The sequence below is a fragment of the Salmo salar genome, chromosome 09 (assembly GCF_965601325.2).
Source record: "Salmo salar chromosome 09, fSalSal1, whole genome shotgun sequence".
NCBI classification, from domain to species: Eukaryota; Metazoa; Chordata; class Actinopteri; order Salmoniformes; family Salmonidae; genus Salmo; species Salmo salar.
The window spans coordinates 30,088,902-30,110,462 of record NC_138299.1 but is presented as its reverse complement, the minus strand read 5'-3'; the positions used below and the strand labels follow the sequence as shown (position 1 = coordinate 30,110,462).

The following is a 21,561-nucleotide window of genomic DNA, read 5'->3' as shown; positions in this document are numbered from 1 at the left end:
GAAAGGTATAAAAACAGTGTGTTGGTTCTTACTTGTAAGTCCACGGGGAGATTGAATGGTTCCAAATGGGTCTGATGGAATGGAAAGGAACCAAGTAATTTGGGTCTAGGTGCAGGGAGAGAATTACTGTGTCGGGACCTGTAGACTCTGTAGGCTTCTTGTGTGTCTGGAGTGTGGTCCGTGTGTGGCTCTCTGTCTTCTCTGAATGGGCACGGGGGGCCACCTCTGCCCCCATCATCATCACCAACATCCCCTTCATACACAGCACCTGAGGAACCGAGGGACTGTTAGTAGCCTGGTATCACCTCTGAAATGGATCTTTACCCCAGGTTTCATTGGGACTCTTACTTTTCAAACAGCACACATTTTAATGTCTTCCCCAGCTGATACAGACACAGGTGGCAAAATCCAGTAATATCTTGAAGAAACTAAAGTCATCACTTACCGTCAAAGACTGGAAGCTTAAAGTAGATACCATGATGCTGCTGTGTTGTACTGTGGTCTGGTTGTTCTGTTGCTGTGTTGTGGTCCTGGTCTGGTTGTCTGAGGTGATGCTGTTAGTTTTATACTGTAGTTGCCTAGTGACCATGTGTCTTCGTCACTTGGTTCACTTCCTGTGACGCTGCGATTGACTTTCATCCTGTGCTTAGTAAGCACTAAGTAACCACACAGCATGAAAAGTAGTGCACATAGATACTGCTGACATATGGAAATGTTGTTGTCTTATTTTGGGAATTTCAAGTCCATTATGTGGTCCATATTTGGGCCAGATAACTTTGTTCCATGACAAAGTCAGTGGCAAAAGGCTAATATCAGTTGTGGACTTAGTTAATGACAAGAATTACTTAATGGCAAGTATTATCATTTTTATCATTATCATTGCACAGTCTCGATGTACACTCACTGGACACTAACACATACTACAATGACACTCCAACACACACACCCAACACATATGCTGCTGCTACACTCTGTTTATTATCTATGGACAGTCACTTTACCCTTACCTACATGTATAGTACCAGTCAAAAGTTTGGACACCTACTCATTCAAGGGTTTTTATTTATTTTTTACTATTTTCTACATTGTAGAATAATAGTGAAGACATCAAAACTAGGAAATTACACAGATGGAATCATGTAGTTAACAAAAAAAGTGTTAAAATAAAAATATATTTGAGATTCTTCAAAGTAGCCACCCTTTGCTTTGATGACAGCTTTGCACACTCTTGGCATTCTCTGAACCAGCTTCACCTGGAATGCTTTTCCAACAGTCTAGAAGGAGTTGAAAAACAAATGATAGTGGGACTAATTGCAAACCAGATGGAATGGCGAATCGCTGCAGAATGCTGTGGTAGCAATGCTGGTTAAGTGGGCCTTAAATTCTAAATAAATCATTAATGGTGTCACAAACAAAGTTACAAGCAAAGTAGAAGTGTGGACTCGAGTCACATGACTTGGACTTGAGTAACAAATCGTTCACCTACTCCTCGTCTCACAAAGACACGGCGTTTAGAACCAAGAATCTCAAATTTGGACTCAAATCAAATTTCATTTGTCACATACACATGATTAGCAGATGTTAATGTGAGTGTAGCGAAATGCTTGTGCTTCTAGTTCCGACAGTGTCACACCCTGATCTGTTTCACTTGTCCTTGTTATTGTCTCCACCCCCTGCAGGTGTCGCTTGTTATCCCCAGTGTATTTATCCCCTTGTTTCCTGTCTCTCCATGCCAGTTCATCTTGTATGTCCAAGCCTACCAGCGTTTTTCCCCCATTTTCCTGCTTTGCCTTTTCTCCTTTTCCTAGTCCTCCCGGTTTTGACCCTTGCCTGTTTTCTGGACTGTACCCGCCTGCCTAACCATTCTGCCTGTCCTGACCTCGAGCCTGCCTGCCACTCTGTACCTCCTGGACTCTGAACTGGTTTTGACCTTTTGCCTGTCCACGACCATTCTCTTGAATATTCCTTTTGAATTTATAAAACTCCAACCATCTGCCTCCTGTGTCTGCATTTGGGTCTCGCCTAGTGTCATGATAGACAGTGCAGTAATATCAAACAATTTCCAACAACTACCTAATACACACAAATCTAAAAGGGGTGAATGAGAATATGTAAGTATATGGATGAGCGATGGCCGAGTGGCATATGCGAGGTGCAATAGATGGTATAAAATACAGTATATACAGTTGAAGTCGCAAGTTTACATACAAAGGTTGGAGTCATTAAAATTTGTTTTTCAACCACTCCACAAATTTCTTGTTTATAAACTATAGTTTTGGCAAGTTGGTTAGGACATCTACTTTGTGCATGACACAAGTCATTTTTCCAACAATTGTTTACATACAGATTTCACTTAATCACAATTCCAGTGAGTCAGAAGTTTACATACACTAAGTTGACTGTGCCTTTAAACAGTTTGGAAAAATCCTGAAAAATATGTCATAGCTTTAGGAGATTCTGATCGGCTAATTGACATCATTTGAGTTAATTGGAGGTGTACCTGTGGATGTATTTCAAGGTCTACCTTAAAACTCAGTGCCTCTTTGCTTAACATAATGGGAAAAACCAAAAGAAATCAGCCAAGACCTCAGAAACAAATTGTAGACCTCCACAAGTCTGGTTCATCCTTGGGAGCAATTTCCAAACGCCTGAAGGTACCACGTTCATCTGTACAAACAATAGTACGCAAGTATAAACACCATGGGACCAAGCAGCCGTCATACCACTCAGTAAGGAGACGTGTTCGGTCTCCTAGAGATGAACGTACTTTGGTGCGAAAAGTGCAAATCAATCCCAGAACAACAGCAAAGGACCTTGTGAAGATGCTGGAGGAAACAGGTACAAAAGTATGTATATCCACAGTAAAATGAGTCCTATATCGATATAACCTGAAAGGCCGCTCAGCAAGGAAGAAGCCACTGCTCCAAAACTGCCATAAAATCCAGACTACAGTTGCAACTGCACATGGGGACAAAGATCGTACTTTTTGGAGAAATGTCCTCTGGTTTGATGAAACAGAAATAGAACTCTTTGGCCATTATGACCATCGTTATGTTTGGAGGAAAAAGGGGTAGGCTTGCAAGCCGAAGAACACCATCCAAACTGTGAGGCACGGGGGTGGCAGCATCATGTTGTGGGGGTGCTTTGCTGCAGGAGGGACTGGTGCACTTCACATAATAGATGGCATCAAGAGGTAGGAAAATTATGTGTATATATTGAAGCAACATCAAGACATCAGTCAGGAAGTTAAAGCTTGGTCGCAAATGGGTCTTCCAAATGGACAATGACCCCAAGCATACTTCCAAAGTTGTGGCAAAATGGCTTAAGGACAAAGTCAAGATAATGGAGTGGCCATCACAAAGCCCTGACCTCAGTCCTATAGAACATTTGTTGGCAGAACTGAAAAAGCATGTGCGAGCAAGGAGGCCTACAAACCTGACAGTTACACCAGCTCTGTCAGGAGGAATGGGCCAAAATTTGCCCAACTTATTGTGGGAAGCTTGTAGAAGGCTACCTGAAACGTTTGACCCAAGTTAAACAACTTAGAGTCAATGCTACCAAATACTAATTGAGTGTATTTAAACTTGTGACCCACTGGGAATGTGATGAAAGAAATAAAAAAGTTAAAATAAATTATTCTCTCCACTATTATTCTGATATTTCACTTTCTTAAAATAAAGTGGTGATCCTAACTGACCTAAGAAGGGAATTTTTACTAGGAATTGTGAAAAACTGAGTTTAAATGTATTTGGCTAAGGTGTATGTAAACTTCCGACTTCAACTGTACATGTGATATGAGTAATGTAAGATAGGTAAACATTAAAGTGGCATTATTTAGAGTGCATTGTATAAAGTGACAAGTGACCCATTTATTAAATTGGCCAGTGATTTGGTCTCAATGTAGGCAGCAGCCTCTAATGAGTTAGTAATTGCTGTTTAACAGTCTGATGGCCTTGAAGCTGTTTTTCAGTCTCCCGGTCCCAGCTTTGATGCACCTGTACTGACCTCGCCTTCTGGATGGTAACGGTGTGAACAGGCAGTGGCTTGGGGGGTGTCCTTGATGATCTTTTTGGGCTGCCTGTGACATCCGGTGCTGAAGGTGTCATGGAGGGCAGGTAGTTTGACCCCGGTGATGCGTTGTGCAGACTGCACCACCCTCTGGAGAGCCTTGCGTTTCAGGGCGGTGCAGTTGCCGTACCAGCCTGACAGGATGCTCTCGATTGTGCATCTGTAAAAGTTTGTCAGGGTTTTGGGTGACAAGAAACATTTCTTCAGCCTCCTGAGTTTGAAGAGGTGCTGTTGCGCCTTCTTCACCATACTGTCTATGTGAGTGGACCATTTCAGTTTGTCTGTGATGTGTACGCCGAGGACCTTAAAAAAAAAGAAAAAAACGTTCCACCTTCTCCACTGCTGTCTCTTCGATGTGGATAGGGGGCTGCTCCCTCTGCTGTTTCCTGAAGTCTACGATCATCTCCTTTGTTTTGTTGATGTTGAGTAAGAGGTTGTTTTCCTGACACCACACTCTGAGTGCCCTCACCTCCTCCCTGTAGGCTGTCTCGTCGTTGTTGGTAATCAAGCCCACTACTGTTGTGTCGTATGCAAACTTGATTGAGTTGTAGGCGTGCATGGCCACGCAGTCGTGGGTGAACGGAGTACAGGAGGGGGCTGAGCACGCACCTCGTGGGGCCCCAGCATTGAGGGTCAGCGAAGTGGAGATGTTTCTTACCTTCACCACCTGGGGGTGGCCTGTCAGGAAGTCCAGGACCCAATTGCACAGGGCCAGGTTGAGACCCAGGGCCTCCAGCTTGATGATGAGCTTGGAGGGTACTATGGTGTTGAATGCTGAGCTGTAGTCAATGAACAGCATTCTTACATAGGTATTCCTTTTGTCCAGGTGGGATAGGGCAGTGTGATGGTGATTGCGTCGTCTGTGGACCTGTTGGATCGGTATGCAAAGTGAAGTGGGTCTAGGGTGGCCGGTAAGGTGGAGGTGATATGATCCTTGACTAGTCTCTCAAAGCACTTCATGATGACAGAACTGAGTGCTATTGGGCAGTAGTCATTTAGTTCAGTTCTTTGCCTTCTTGGGTACAGGAACAATGGTGGCCATCTTGAAGCATGTGGGGACAACAGACTGGGATAGGGAGCGATTGAATATGTCTGTAAACACACCAGCCAGCTGGTCTGCAAGCTTTGAGGACAGATTTCCACCGGTAAAATGTCCATTCCTTGTGTTTCTTGGTCGAAGCAAGTCTCTTCTTCTTATTGGAGTTCTTTAGTAGTGGTTTCTTTGAAGCAATTAGACCATGAAGGCCTGATTCACGCAGTCTCCTCTGAACAGCTGATATTGAGATGTGTCTGTTACTTGAACTCTGAAGCATTTATTTGGGCTGCAATCTGAGGTGCAGTTAACTCTAATGAACTTATCCTCTGCAGCAGAGGTAACTCTGAGTCTTCCTTTCCTGTGGCGGTCCTCATGAGAGCCAGTTTCATCATAGCGCTTGATGGTTTTTGCGACTGCACTTGAAACTTTCAGTTCTTGAAATCTTCCGGAATGACTGACCATCATGTCTTAAAGTAATTATGGACTGTCGTTTCTCTTTGCTTATTTAAGCTGTTCTTGCCATAACATGGACTTCTACCAAATAGGGCTATCTTAGGTATAAGAACAAATTCAACAAATTAACTTTTAACAAAGCACACCTGTTAATTTAAATGCATTCCAGGTGACTACCTCGAGTGTGCAAAGCTGTCATCAAGGCAAATGGTTGCTGCTTTGAAGAATCTCAAATATATTTTGATTTAACACTTTTTTGCTTAAAAGATTCCATATTTTATAGTTATGATGTCTTCACTATTATTCTACAATGTAGAAAATAGTACAAATAAATAAAAACCCTTGAATGAGCAGGTGTGTCCAAACTTTTGATTGAGATACTGTAATATGTACAGTACCAATTACCTCGACTAGCCCGTACCCCTGCACATTGACTCGGTACAGTTACCCCTTGTATTAAGCCTCGTTATTTTATTGTGTTACTATTTTTCCTTAATTTATTTTCGTATTTACTTTTTAAAAACTCTACATTGCTAGTTAAGGGCTTGTAAGTCAATATTTCACGGTAACTGTTGTATTCGACACGTGACAAATAAAAATGTAGTTGATTTTATTAGTCACATACACGTGATTAGCAGATGTTATTGCGGGTGTAGCGAAATGCTTTTGCTTCTAGCTCCAACAGTGCAGTAACATCTAACAAGTAATGTCTACCAAATTACACAACATATACCCAATACACACAAATCTAAGTAGGAATGAATTATGACAATATACATATGGACGAGCACTATCAGAGCAGAACAGACAGATACAGTAGAATAGTATAGAAAACAGTATATACATATGAGATGAATAATGCCAGATATGTAAAATTAAGTGACTAAGATACAGTAGAATAGTATAGAAAACAGTATATACATATGAGATGAGTAATGCCAGATATGTAAACATTATTAAGTGAATAATATATCGTAGAATAGTATACACATGAGATGAATAATCCCAGATATGTAAACATTAAGTGACTAAGATACTGTAGAATAGTATAGAATACAGTACAGTATATACACATATGATTAATGCAAGATATGGAAACATTATTAAGTGAGTAAGATACCGTAGAATAGTATAGAATACAGTATATACACATATGAGTAATGCCAGATATGTAAACATTATTAAAGTGACTAGTGTTCCATTCCTTAAAGTGCCCAGTGATTTCTAGTCTATGCCTAGAAATCACTTATGTAGGGCTCAACAAAGTGTTTGCCAAATAATTTTATACTGACATTAGCCAACCAGCCAGCTGTGGCAAGATGTATGGTTATGGGCCAGAGTTTGTCATGAATAGCTCTGATAGGTAAGAAGATATCTATGTCACAGCAACAGCATGTCAGTTTAAACAGCCATTGTCAAGCCATGTGATTATCATTTGAGTCTGACTTTTGGAGATCAGATCAACTTTATTATCCCACCAGGGGAGGAATTAATTTGGTCATGTGCTTCAAATGATGATGTATGTCTGTCTGCAATTTGATATCAAAATATTTTTGAGGACTCAATGTTCATTGTCCTGGGAAAATAGCAAAGTTAAAATCGTATAACAGTAATAATACAACTATGCAATCATAGACACCGTACGCTTCCTCGCTCTTGATACGCCCACGCGTCAACACTCAGAACATAATAAAACCAGCCTCTGACCTGGATTGTCATGCCGATCACTATGTAACCAAAACGCAGAGATTCAGAAGGACCGCACCGTGAGTTTCCATCCTTACATTTCACATTGCTTTGTCATGGTTTTGCACTCCCGGATCGTGTTCAACATCATATCGAGACAATGTAGTTATATTTTGGTATCAATTGGCATTTACAAAACAGCAAGGGTAGATTCCCAACTATTCATGATAGATAACATCTAGATGCGTTTTGGATGATTCCTTTCACTGTACAGAGCTGAACCCTAACACAGTGTGTCCCAAATAGTGGGCCTGGACATGACTAGTTCCCCTTTGGTCACAACAAAGGACTGAGTTTAGGCCAGACACATTGGTTTGATTCAGTTACAAGAAAAATCCAAAAGCTTTAGGCGAGTCATTTACAGCCCTTTCTGAAGTAAAAGGTCATATTCTCATAGTTGCAAAACTGTAACCGGTTTGATATTCAGTTTGCGATACATAAAGTAATGGAAAGCGAGAGATCTTAGAGTGACAGTTCAGGTACTCCAGAAAGGCTTGCCTGTGTTTTATGTGGCTCAGACCTTCTAGGACTTTCTACTTGTTATGTCAACACAGTGCGACAATCTATGACACCACAGTCAGAGGAAATATGAACGTCAGGCCCAGGGTTAAGCTACATGGGGGTTTCTAAACATCCAGGAATCTCTGAAGTTGCTTCTTCTTCCTCCACTAAACCTACCAGTGCGGGCTAAGTAATATCTAGGAACCTCGTCACCTGACCCCAAAAACAATTGTAAAACATATTTTTGAACTATTGCATTTTATATCAATTATATGGATTTAAAACCTGGTTATCTGTGAGTTACACTGGTCAATCAAGAGCTGAGAACAAGTCACAAATATCTCTTTCCTTTCCTGACTTCTCTAAGTGGATAGCAGCCGCCATACAGGCTCCAGACCAATTCCGCTATTTTGTGTTTTCTTGAAGCTGATCTTAATGTTTTTTGTACACAATGTCTCTGCCATCATTTCCTATGACCAAAAACAGCTTCTGGACATCAGACAGCGATCACTAACCTCGATTTGGATGAGAATTTCTACTTCAACGAGTTGGCAGCTCTGGATGTTATGCTTACTCCAGACCAGGCCCTAATGCCCGGGACTTGAAAGAGGAAGTAGCGGCAGAAAAAGAGGCAGGCGAAATGGCATCCTGCCGAGACTACGTCAGCAAACAAATAGACGCCATTGACCTCCGTTCTGTTGGCAAATGTGCAGTTACTGGAAAACAAACTGGATGAAAGTTGTTCAAGAATATCGTATCAAAGGGACCTGAAAAACTGTAATATCCTATGTTTCTCAGAGACGTGGCTGACGTGGTTGTAAGGGCACAAGGCGAGACCCAGATGCAGACACGGGAGGCAGATGGTTTGAGTCTTTGATATATCTTACATCCAAAAGATGTAGGTAAGAGAATGGTCGTGGACAGGCAAAAGGTCAAAACCAGTTCAGAGTCCAGGAGGTACAGTGTGGCAGGCAGGCTCGAGGTCAGGGCAGGCAGAATGGTTAGGCAGGCAGGTTCAGAGTCCAGAAAACAGGCAAGGGTCAAAACTGGGAGGACTTGTAAAAGAGAATAGAAAAAGGCATGCGAACTGGAAAACCACACTGGTTGACTTGGAACATACAACACAAACTGGCACAGAGAGACAGGAAATAGGGATATATACACTAGGGATAACAAGCTACACCTGGAGGGGGTGGAGACAATAACAAGGACAGATGAAACTGATCAGGGTGTGACAGTGGTTGTACGAGATCTTCAGTTTCTTGGCAATTTCTCGCATGGAATAGCCTTAATTTCTCAGAACAAGAATAGACTGACGAGTTTCAGAAGAAAGTTTTGTTTCTGGCCATTTTGAGCCTGTAATCGAACCCACAAATGCTGATGGTCCAGATACTGAACTAGTCTAAAGAAGGCCAGTTTTATTGCTTCTTTAATCAGGACAAAAGTTTTCAGCTGTGCTAAAATAATAGCAAAAAAGGTTTTCTAATGATCAATTAGCCGTATAAAATTATAAACTTGGATTAGCTAACACAATGTGCCATCGGAACACAGGCGTGATGGCTTCTAATAATGGGCCTCTGTATGCCTATGTAGATATTCCATTAAAAATCAGCTGTTTCCAGGTACAAGCTCGTGATAAGCTGTAGACCATAATATTTACTTAGAGTTTTCATCTATATTTTTCGTAGCTGTCTATTTACCACCACAAACCAATGCTAAGACCACACTCAACTAGCTGTATATGGCCATAAGCAAACAAGACAATGCGCATTCAGATGCAGTGTTTGTGATTTTAATGCAGGGAAACTGAAATCCGTTTTGCCTAATGTTTACCAGCATGTCACCAGTGCAACTGGAGGCGACAAAACTCTAGATCACCTTTACTCCACACACAGAAATGCTTACAAGGCCCTCCCTCTAACTCTATCCTCCTGCTTCCAAGCAAAAACTCAAACAGGATGCTAAGCTACAGAACTGTTTCACTAGCACAGACTGGACTATGTCCTGGGATTCATCCAATAACATTGATGAGTTATTGGATTCATCCAATAACATTGAGTACCACATCAGTCACCAACTTCATTAATAAGTGCATCAACAACGTCATCACCACAGTGACTGTACATACCCCAACCAGAAGCCATGGATTACAAAAATCTAATAAAAGCAAATTGTATTGGTCACATACACATATTTAGCAGATGTTATGGGGTATAGCAAAATGCTTGTGTTCCTAGCTCCAACAGTGCAGTAGTATCTAACAATTCACAACAATACACACAAATCTAAAAGTAAAATAATTAAATTCTGAAATATATAAATATTAGGATGAGAAATGTCTGAGTGGCATTGACTAAAATACAGTAGAGTACAGTATATACATATGAAATGAGTAAACAGTATGCAAACATTATTAAAATGAATTGTGTTCCATTTAAAGTGACCAGTGATTCCTTGTCTATTTACATAGGGCAGCAGCATCTAAGATGCAGGGTTGAGTAATCGGGTGGTAGCTGGCTAGTGATGGCTATTTAAACAGTCTGATAGACTTGACATAGAGGCTGTTTCAGTCTCTCGGTCCCAGCTTTGATAGACCAGTACGGACCTCACCTTCTGGATGATACCGGGGTGAACAGGCCCTGGCTCGGGTGCTGTAGATTTCCTGGAGGGCAGGCACTGTGCCCCTGGTGATGCGTTGGGCGCTGCAGTTGCCGTACCAGGTGGTGATACAGCCCGATAGGATGCTCTCAATTGTACATCTGTAAAAGTTTGTGAGGGTCTTAGTTGCCAAGTCAAATTTCTTCAGCCTCCTGAGGTTGAAGAGGTGCTGTTGTGCCTTCTTCACCATACTGTCTGTGTGGGTGGACCATTTCAGATTGTCAGTGATGTGTACACTGAGGAACTTGAAGCTTTTCACCTTCTCCACTGCGGTCCCCTCTATGTGAATAGGGGCGTGCTCTATCTGTTGTCTCCTGAAGTCCACGATCAGCTCCTTCGTTTTGTTGACATTGAGGGAGAGATTGTTTTCCTGGCACCACTCCACCAGGGCCCTCACTTCCTGCCTGTAGGCTGTCTTGTCATTGTTGATAATCAGGCCTACTACTGTTGTGTCATCTGCAACCTTGATTGAGTTGGAGGTGTGCATGGCCACGCAGTTGTGGGTGAACAGGGAGTACAGGAGGGGGCTGAGCACGCACCGTTGTGGGGCCCCTGTGTTGAGGATCAGCATAGTGGAGGTGTTGTTTCCTATCTTCACCACCTGAGGGCGGCCCGTCAGGAAGTCCAGGACCCAGTTGCACAGGGCGGGGTTCAGACTCAGGGCCCCGAGCTTAAGGATGAGCTTGGAGGGTACAGTATTATTGTGTTGAAGGCTGAGCTATAGTCAATGAACAGCATCCTTTCATAGGTATTCCTCTTTCCCAGATGGGATAGGGCAGTGAGCATCCTCACTGAGCTAAAGACAAGAGCTGCCGCTTTCAAAGAGCGGGATGCTAATCCGGACGCTTATGTGAAATGCCACTACAACCTCCGATGAACCATCAAACAGGCAAAGCGTCAATACAGTAATAAGATCCAATCCTCCCACCCCAGCTATGTCAGGGCTTGCAAACTATCATGGATTACAAAAGGAAAACCCAGCCGCGAGCTGCGCAGTGACACGAGCCTACTGTACCAGACAAGCTAAATGCCTTCTATGCTTGCTTCGAGGCAAGCAACACTGAACCATGCATGAGAGAATCAGATGTTCCAGACTACTGTGTGATTTCGCTCGATATGAGTAAGACCTTTAAACAGGTTAACATTCGCAAGGCCGGGGGGCCAGACGGAATACCAGGACGCGTACTCAGAGCATTCGCTGACCAACTGGCAAGTGTCTTCACTGACATTTTCAACCTATCCCTGGCCCTGTTTGTAATACCTACATGTTTCAAGCAGACCACCATAGTCCCTGTGCCCAAGAAGCCAAGGAAACTTGACTAAATGACTAACGCTCCGTAGCACTCTCATCAAATAGCCATTGAAATGCTTTTAAAGGCTGGTCATGGCTCACATCAACACCATCATCCCAGACACCCTAGATCCACTCTAATTTGCATACCGCCCCTACAGATCCACAGATGAGGCAATCTCTATTGCACTCCGCACTCCAAATAAAATGTTTATTTTATTTGTGTTTTGTTGTCTCATGGGTAGCAGATAAATAAGCCGCATTTTATATATCGACATGCACACATCCTCTCTCCAGACAAAATGGGGTCACAGAAGTGCTGATACGCTTCCAAGCTGTACAGGCCCTGAGCAACACGCAAGACTCTAACCAGTCACTGCAGCAGACTCAGAATGACACCTCGACACCTTCTGACAGAGACCTCAACAGGAACCACATCACACAGGGTGACAAGGTGGCATCACAGGAAGAGGCAGGACCAGCAGGAAAGACACAGGAAGTTGGTGAAGTCCATAAAGGAAAGTACTGTATAGTACAGTACCTGTAAGAGCTCTCTCTCCATCTCTCGCTCTCATTCTGGGTGGTGGTAGATGGTAGATGTAGATGTAGCCTGTTCTAAAATAGGACAGTGGCTGGATGCAGTCAGCCTCTCACTCATCTGTGTGATGATGTGCAGTGGTTGAGTGGTAGAGAGCACATGGGGAAACTATATCATTGGAGGCATCTATTTAGAACAGAGTTTCGTCTAGATGGAGAGATAGATAGCAAAGCTGTTGTGTAGTTCATAGCCTAGTGTGTACGGGAATGACTAGACAACAACCGGGTAGGAGGAGGTAGGAGTATCACACAACCGTTGCTTCTCTGATATGATCTTTTCAACCTATGTGGTTGATCACTGAGATAAGAAGATAGATGCATGCAACTGGCTACAGGAATGACCATCCACTATAACCGCTGTGTGTGCAGGCTTACATTCCAGCCCAGCAATAGTACACGATTTACCTTAACAAGATCTTGATGAGTTCACTAGTTGAATCAGGTGTGTTTTTTGCAGAGATGGGCCCTGTTCCCCAAAAGCATTTTAAGGCTAAGTTCATAGTTAGAAACTTCAAAAGAGCAACGTTTAATCTCCCAAAACCATTGCTATTAATATTTCACTTGAAAACGCTCAAAATTTACTGCCTGCCTCAGACCACTCATAGAACAGTGCATCGTTAGATGCTTTTTTGCCCTCCCGTGTCACTTTATACATAGAAGATCTCCGCTAATCATAGAATCACATGGTTTATCCAGCTCTCTGTGACAGCTGATAACTTCAGAACAAAATGTACTATAAATACAGTTGCCAATGTCTTTGCAATTGATACAAACAAGCATGAATGAAGTAAAAAACGAGATGACTGTGTTAAAATATAAATACAGTAGGCTATAGGCCTATTTCAGTCCTATCGAAATACATTTCATACAATCAATACAATCAATTGAGTTCCATTTTCCTACTTGTAGGCTACTGTCTGTAATTTGTCTCAATATATTTAATGATGTGTAATGTGTAGCCTAATGGTGACTTAGTGCATTTTATTAGGTAAGCATTAGAATAAGCGCCCTCGATATTTGCAGCTGTAGGTGGTAATAGGAACTGATCCGTAATCAGTATTGTGACATAATGCTAATGTTAAGGTAACATTTAAATTGAGAAAACTGATCCAAGATCAGCCCTGACTTTCTTTCGATCCTATCAGTTGAGACATGCTCCAACAATGCACTTAGCAACTGTCATCTCTGTGTGGTGCTTTGGGAAACGCATGTTACATCTTCGGCCATTGTAGGAAAGATGCATCGTTAAAACACTCCTAAACCTAAATTCCATCGCTCTCGTGAAACTGGGCCCTGAGCTGTAAGAAAAGCATGCACAAACTGTAGGTCCCCATGACCAGCAATCAAGAACATTGCACTAGGAGAAGCAAACAGAGCCACACAAGAGATCATATAATCTAGTCATCCCTTCTAAGAATCACTGCTCCTCTAATTTACGCGATGCATACAAAGCCCTCCCTCCCCCACCCTCCCTTCGGCAAATCCGACCATCTTGTACCAGTGACAAGAACCATTCAACGCTGGTCTGAGCAACAGGAATCCACGCTTCAAGATTGTTTTGATCATGCGGACTGGGATGTGTTCCGGTCAGCCTCAGAGAACAACATCGATCTATACACTGACTCAGTGATTGAGTTTATAAGGAAGTGCCTTGGAGATGTTGTACCCACTGTTGCTATTAAAACCTACCCTAACCAGAAACCGTGGATGGATGGCGGCATTCACGCAAAATTGAAAGCGTGAACCACTGCATTGAACCATGGAAAGAGGTCTGGGAATATGGCTGAATATAAACAGTGTAGTTATTCCCTTCGCAAGAAAGGGAACAAAATGCCAGTACAGGGACAAAGTGGAGTCGCAATTCAACGGCTCAGACTCGAGACGTATGTGGCAGGGTCTACAGGAAATCACGGACTACAAAAATAAAACCAGCCATGTCACGGACACTGACATCACGCTTCCAGACAAACTAAACACCTTCTTTGCCTGCTTTGAGGATAATATAGTGCCACCGTCGCGGCCTGCTAACAAGGACTGGCTACAGTGCCACCGTCTTGCGCTCCCCCTCTCTTTCTCCGTGGCCGACGTGAGTAAAACATTTAAACGTGTAAACCCTCGCAAGGCTGCTGGCCCAAACGACATCCCAAGCTGCGTCCTCAGAGCATGCGCAGACCAGCTGGCTGGTGTGTTTACGGACATATTCAATCACTCCATATCCCAGTCCGCTGTCCCCACATGCTTCAAGATGGTCACCATTGCTCCTGTACTCAAGAAGGTAAAGATAACTGAACTAAATGACTATCGCCCCGTAGCACTCAGTTCTGTCACCATGAAGTGCTTTGAGAGACTAGTCAAGGATCATATCACCTCCACCTTACCGGCCACCCTAGACCCACTTCAGTTTGCAAACCGCCCCAACAGGTCCACAGACGATACAATCTCCATCACACTGCACACTGCCATATCCCATCTGGACAAGAGGAATACCTATGTAAGAATGCTGTTCATTGACTACAGCTCAGCATTCAACACCATAGTACCCTCCAAGCTCATCATCAAGCTGGAGGCCCTGGGTCTCAACCCCGCCCTGTGCAATTGGGTCCTGGACTTCCTGACGGGCCGCCCCCAGGTGGTGAAGGTAGGAAACAACATCTCCACTTCGCTGACCTTTAACACTGGGGCCCCACAAGGTTGCGTGCTCAGCCCCCTCCTGTACTCCCTGTTCACCCACGACTGTTGCCATGCACACCTCCAACTCAATCATCAAGTTTGTTGACAGCAGAACAGTAGTGTGATTACCAACAACGATGAGAGCCTACAGGGAGGCGGTGAGGGCACTCGGAGTGTGGTGTCAGGAAAACAACCTCTCACTCAACATCAACAAAACAAAGGAGATGATCGTGGACTTCAGGAAACAGCAGAGGGAGCCCCCCCTATCTGCATCGAAAGGACAGTAGTGGAGAAGGTGGAAAGTTTTAAGTTCCTCGGCGTAAACATCACAGACAAACTGAAATGGTCCACCCAACAGCGCCTCTTCAACCTCAGGAGGCTGAAGATATTTGGCTTGTCACCCAAAACCCTGACAAACTTTTACAGATGCACAATTGAGAGCATCCTGTTGGGCTATATCACAACCTTGTACGGCAACTGCACCACCCTCAACCGCAAGGCTCTCCAGAGGGTGGTGCGGTCTGCACAATGCATCATCGGGGGCAAACTACCTGCCCTCCATGACACCTACAGCACCCGATGTCACAGGAATGCCAAAAATATCATTAAGGACAACAACCACCCGAGCCACTCCCTGTTCACACCGCTACCATCCAGAAGGCGAGGTCAGTACAGATGCATTAAAGCTGGGACTGAGAGACTTAAAAACAGCTTCTATCTCAAGGCCATCAGACTGCTAAACAGAAATCACTAACTCAGAGTGGCTGCTGCCTACATTGAGACCCAATCACTGGCCACTTTAATAAATGGAACACTTGTCACTTCAAACGATGCCACTTTAATAATGTTTACATGTCTTACATTACTCATATCACATGTATATACACTATTTTATACCATCTATTGCACCTTGCCTGTGCCGCTCGGCCATCGCTCATCCATATATTTAAATGTATATATTCTCATTCACCCCTTTAGATGTGTGTGTATTAGGTAGTTGTTGGGGAACTGTTAGGTTACTTTTTAAATATTACTGCACTGTCGGAACTAGAAGCACAAGCATTTCACTACACCTGCATTAACATCTGCTAACCATGTGCATAAAATTGTATTTTATTTTATTTACAGGGTGCACAATATCCGTGAGGGAAATTAGTAATCCAGTTTTAATGGGCAACTCAACCACTTTTCAACCTCATTTTCAACAGCACAAAAGCAGTAATTTTTAAACACTATGAGATCTGCGGTGATGTGGGGAGCAAGAAAATACCCTACCTCTGGCTAGAAACTCGTTAGTCTTGAAAATCACAGTTTTTCTTACTTTTAATCCTACCCTGTGATGTTATAGATAGTGGCGATTTTAGCATATAAATCTTGGTGGGGCAGGCGGTTAAGAGGCAATCCGTAATTTTGATTAAGACATTAATGAGCGAGCTAGGACGAACATAGTCAATATAACTATTTGTTTAGCACTTTTGAAATGTACAGCGACAGAATTGAGCACATGGGCCATTCTTACAGTGTTCTCCCTGTACACCAAGTCAGAACCGTAGGATAAATAAAATGGGAATAAGCAGACAATGAAAGCTCTTACAATATTCAATGATTACATTTCTCTAAAACAGGTTATAGGCTACATGTGCACCAACAAGTCAGAACAGTAGGCAAAATTAAGAGGGGTAAATAGACCAAAATTATTAGAGGCAGATGGGCTACTAACATCTTACTACAAAACAACATACACTTAGTATTACATTCTTAGCTACAGTATACCTACCTCCCTGGCATATTACATAATTTATGCAGTAGCTTACAATATATTTTTGGACTCACCTTGTTGTGCTGTGTTCACTTGAACGGGAAGGTGGCACGGCGGTCCTTCATGTGAAACATTTTTCATCAATGTATGGCATTATCTGGATTGATGTGCTTTCAAAACAACTGGGACCTTGGAAAAAAAACGAAGTCGAATCTTGATGACGTCATTGGTCGTAGCTCTAGAAAGGGGTCGGATTTACAAGTCCGAGTTGGATGACCGTTCAAAATTTATTTTCCCAGTCGCAGCTCATTTGTTTTCCAACTTCCCAGTTGTCTTGAACTCACTGAAGTCAAGTTTTCGCAGTTCCAAGTTAACAGTTGTTTTGAGCGCGGCACAAATCATGCCTCATTGACAGCATGGCCAAAGTCAAGGTTGTTGTTTATCATTTTAAACTTGGTAAAGAGCCCCTTAATCCCAGATTTGGGACCACACAGCCACTGTCACTGATTCCGTCCAAACCACTCATTGTTGAATTTGCAATTTCACATTTACATTTTAGTCATTTAGCAGACACTCTTATCCAGAGCGACTTACAGTAGTGAATGCATACATTTCATACATTTACATTTACATTTTTGTCATTTAGCAGACGCTCTTATCCAGAGCGACTTACAGTAGTGAATGCATACATTTCATACATTTTTTCCCCCATTATTTCTCCGTACTGGTCCCCCCCTTGCTGTGTAATGTTTACGTCCAATGGCTGATGAGCACCAATGTGTTTTATCTATAATCTATCTTCATTATTTCTCTTCATATGACAAGGGTTAAAAAGATTTGCCAGTAGATTGTCGTCTTGATTCATGATGATGACTGCTAGGTAAGATTTTGAAAGTATGATGTTAACATGTCAGTCCAATCAAAGCTACTGCTGATATAACGTGATTTGACGTCCTTTTATCTGTGGCCAATGACCTTGAGCCTTCTTGGATGGGCACTTCTAATGCAACTCTATGGCAGCACTCAAGGGCTACAATTTTCGAGGTCTACGCTTACACGGAACCCAAACCGGCTGCGCGTGTGCACCATCATGCATACATTTAATTTGTCCCCCTACAACAAACGCGATCACGACACGCAGGTTAAAATATCAAAACAAACTCTGAACCAATTACATTAATTTGGGAGCAGGTCGAAAAGCATAAAACATTTATGGCAATTTAGCTAGTTAGCTTGCACTTGCTAGCTAATTTGTCCTATTTAGCTAGCTTGCTGTTGCTAGCTAATTTGTCCTGGGATATAAACATTGAGTTGTTATTTTACCTGAAATACACAAGGTCCTCTACTCCGACAATTAATCCACACATAAAACGGTCAACCGAATTGTTTCTAGTCATCTTTCCTCCTTCCAGGCTTTTTCATCTTTGAACTTATATGTTGATTGGCATCTAAACGTTCATAGTATTCCTACACCAACCGGTAACACAGTTCATCTTTCAATCACCCACGTGGGTATAACCAATGAGTTGATGGCACGTGGGTACCTGCTTCTATAAACCAATGAGGAGATGGGAGAGGCAGGACTTGCAGCGCGATCTGCGTCAGAAATAGAAAGGAGTTCTATTTTAGCCCTTGGCAACGCAGACACTCGTTGACATGCGCGAGCAGTGTGGGTGAAATAATTGAATAACATAGATTTCTACATTTATTTTGCAATGCTTGCGCACGCGACGCGAGCAGTGTGGTCAGCCTATTAGTCTTGGCAGTGATGTGGTGTCCCCATGAGTGACAGAACACTGAGCTAATCATGGCACAACGCTCCGTATTTTCTGCTGTCTTGCCCCACCACCACAGAAACCACTGAGCTCTGCTGAAACACCTGCCTTACTCAAGAAAACAAAAAAGAGACCATGTTTGTATGCGGCTTTATTAACTCATATATATATATATATATATATTTACACACACATATACACACACACATACATATATACACACACACACACACACACACACACATGGCAAAAAAAAACAACTAAATATATATATATTTTTTTACATTGTTTTCAAACTGATATGTGACATGTATTAATGCCAAAATAACATGCAAAACAGGCAAGGCCCCCCCTCCCACAAAATAAATATTATTTTTATTGTATTTATTTTTTGCTAAATACTATGTGGGGCTCAAAACAGGATGACCGGTCGCCACTGGTTACAGAGAAGCATTTTTTCAAAACGTTTTAAACACAGATCATATAAAACGCGCCATTTTCACACTGGTATGGTGCTGGAGATAATGACTATGAGGTTGAAAAGTAGCGGAAATGCCCTTTAACACCCAAAGACATTGGTAGTAGATAAGGTGACAAGGCCAACTAACTTAGATCTGCAGAATCTCCCGTTGTTTCCAATGGTCTACCATCGATATGCAGGTCAAAGCTAAAAAATGTAATATTATCATTTCTAATCAATAGTACTTGCAGTTCCTCCACTCAAGGCAATCATATAAATACACCACTCCGGGAGACAGAAGGATGTGGAAGACATCAGAGATGGAGCTCAAAAACAACACGTCGAAATACCTGGTGAGTAAAATAGACAGCATGTGTGAGAAAGCAACTACTAAGGTTTTTTGTTATACTGAAAATCACAGGTAATAATTGATTCATTTGCCATACTTTTGTTGCCATATACTTCTGATGTGCTGGTTGATTTATCTTATATTAAAAAAAAAATTGCCTCATGTATTCATTAGTACACTGCAGCATCACATCCGATTTGGACAAATATATTCATTTAATTGATGAAAATGCAAGTAGAATAGTTTCTGTCCCATGGTTTTTGATTATCCGGCCTGTTTCTGCTTAAGTTTCAGCACTATTAATTTGTTACATAACTTGTAATATTTACTTGTATTTCCATCTCTTCCCATCCTCAGGTTGTGTGCTGTGTGTCTATGCTGCTGGGCCTGACAATGGGCAAAGGGAAGGTGGGGGAGAAGGAGAGGTGTGAGGACACACTGACCATTCCTTCAGACTACTACAAGACTCCTTCAGAGGAATCAGAGGGAAACGGGAACATCAACACACGCTCCCTGTCCGCCTGGACCTGGAAGTAAGTTTACAGCAACACATACACTAAAGTATTTGATACTGTACTTAAAGGGATAGTTTTCAGAAATGCTGACTTCGGGAGGAGTTATGCGACTGTCTTAAAATGTTATTTTCAAGCTCTAAGGAAAGCCTGTGAAAACTATCCCTTAAAACAGTATTTAGTAAGTTTTACTGTTTAAATATTTGTTGTTGATTTATTGCTTAAGTGGTTTCTCTCCTTCTGTTCCTTCTCTAGACCCATTACAGTGGAGAACCGTATTCCTTCAACCATTTGGGAGGCCAAGTGTAGCTCTATGTACTGTGTCTACCCCACCAACAGCAGCCAGGTCGTGGGCTACCGGCAGAACTCTGTACCTATCTACCAGAAGGTCCTGGTGCTCCATATCTCAGCCACTAGGAAGTGCTACAGCGTCTCCTTCCTGTCCGTGGCCGTGGGGTGCACCTGTGCCTGGGCTAGAACCTCTTGATGTAGTCTGCAGAACAGTATATGTATGGTCTTTCTGTTTGGCTATTAATTTAATTCAATCAAAATGTTATTTCATGTATTTTAATTTAAAGCTTCCAAGGAAGTCCAATATTTGTTGATCCCACAAAGCCAGAAGAATTGACTGTGAATAATTGAGTAAAATATCACCATTAAAATGTTATGTATTCATAAATGTTTTCCACTTGAGCAATAAAAGCATTTTAACTTCCCTGGGCTAGGTGGGACGCTTGCCAGTGGAATCGAGTGGCGCGAAATACAAATACCTCAAAAATGCTATAACTTCAATTTCTCAAACAAATGAGTATTTTACACCATTTTAAAGACAAGACTCTCGTTAATCTAACCACATTGTCCGATTCCAAAAAGACTTTACAGTGAAAGCAAAACATTAGATTATGTCAGGAGAGTACCCTGCCAAAAATAATCACACAGCCATTTTCAAAGCAAGCATATATGTCACAAAAACCAAAACCACAGCTAAATGCAGCACTAACCTTTGATGATCTTCATCAGATGACACTCCTAGGACATTATGTTACACAATACATGCATGTTTTGTTCAATCAAGTTCATATTTATATCAAAAAACAGCTTTTTACATTTGCATGTGATGTTCAGAACTAGCATACCCACCGCAAACTTCCGGTGAATTTACTAAATTACTCATGATTAACGTATACAAAATACATAAATTATTTTAAGAATTATAGATACCGAACTCCTTTATGCAATCGCGGTGTCAGATTTTAAAATAGCTTTTCGACGAAAGCACATTTTGCAATATTCTGAGTAGATAGCCCGGCCTTTACGGCTAATTTGACACCCACCAAGTTTGGCCCTCACCAAACTCAGATTTACTAAAAGAAAAATTGGATTACCTTTTCTGTTCTTCGTCAGAATGCACTCCTAGGACTTCTACTTCAACAACAAATGTTGTTTTGGTTCCAAATAATCCATAGTTATATTCAAATACCTCAGTTTTGTTCGTGCGTTCAAGTCACTATCCGAAGGGTGACGCGCGAGCGCATTTCGTGACAAAAATTTTCAAAATATACCATTACCGTACTTCGAAGCATGTCAAACGCTGTTTAAAATCTATTTTTATGCGACTTTTCTCGTAAAATAGCGATAATATTCCAACCGGGTGACGTTGTATTCATTCAAAGGCTGAAAGAAAAA

The 21,561-nt window shown here is 42.1% G+C and overlaps 2 protein-coding genes across 3 annotated transcripts in view; one reads left to right on the top strand and one right to left on the bottom strand.

Annotated features, from left to right (window-relative positions):
* LOC106611151 (interleukin-17F) overlaps nt 1-21,561 on the bottom strand; it is a 22,162-nt gene extending 601 nt beyond the window's left edge. Inside the window, exons 1-3 of one of the 2 annotated variants that reach the window (XM_045723567.2) lie at nt 21,261-21,561; nt 446-543; nt 33-268 (exon numbers count right to left, since the gene is read on the bottom strand). In XM_045723567.2, coding sequence (XP_045579523.1) covers nt 33-268; nt 446-478 — 269 coding nt within the window. In that variant the 5' untranslated portion in view covers nt 479-543; nt 21,261-21,561. Of the gene's footprint in view, nt 1-32; nt 269-445; nt 922-21,260 lie in introns of those variants that run through there. The other variant, XM_014211053.2, reaches the window with a different exon arrangement.
* Nucleotides 19,201-20,590, top strand: LOC106611214 (interleukin-17A). The gene is made up of 3 exons (XM_014211192.3): nt 19,201-19,367; nt 19,721-19,896; nt 20,131-20,590. The coding sequence occupies exons 1-3, from the start codon at nt 19,317-19,319 to the stop codon at nt 20,360-20,362; spliced, it is 459 nt and encodes a 152-aa protein (XP_014066667.2). The 5' UTR covers nt 19,201-19,316; the 3' UTR covers nt 20,363-20,590.

What these genes read in the sequence shown, in the direction of transcription:
- LOC106611214 (XM_014211192.3), top strand. Translation starts at nt 19,317, where the DNA reads ATGTGGAAGACATCAGAGATGGAGCTCAAAAACAACACGTCGAAATAC. An exon ending in ACAACACGTCGAAATACCTG is followed by an intron (nt 19,368 to 19,720) that starts GTGAGTAAAATA and finishes TCCCATCCTCAG; the next exon opens with GTTGTGTGCTGTGTGTCTAT. An exon ending in CTGTCCGCCTGGACCTGGAA is followed by an intron (nt 19,897 to 20,130) that starts GTAAGTTTACAG and finishes TTCCTTCTCTAG; the next exon opens with ACCCATTACAGTGGAGAACC.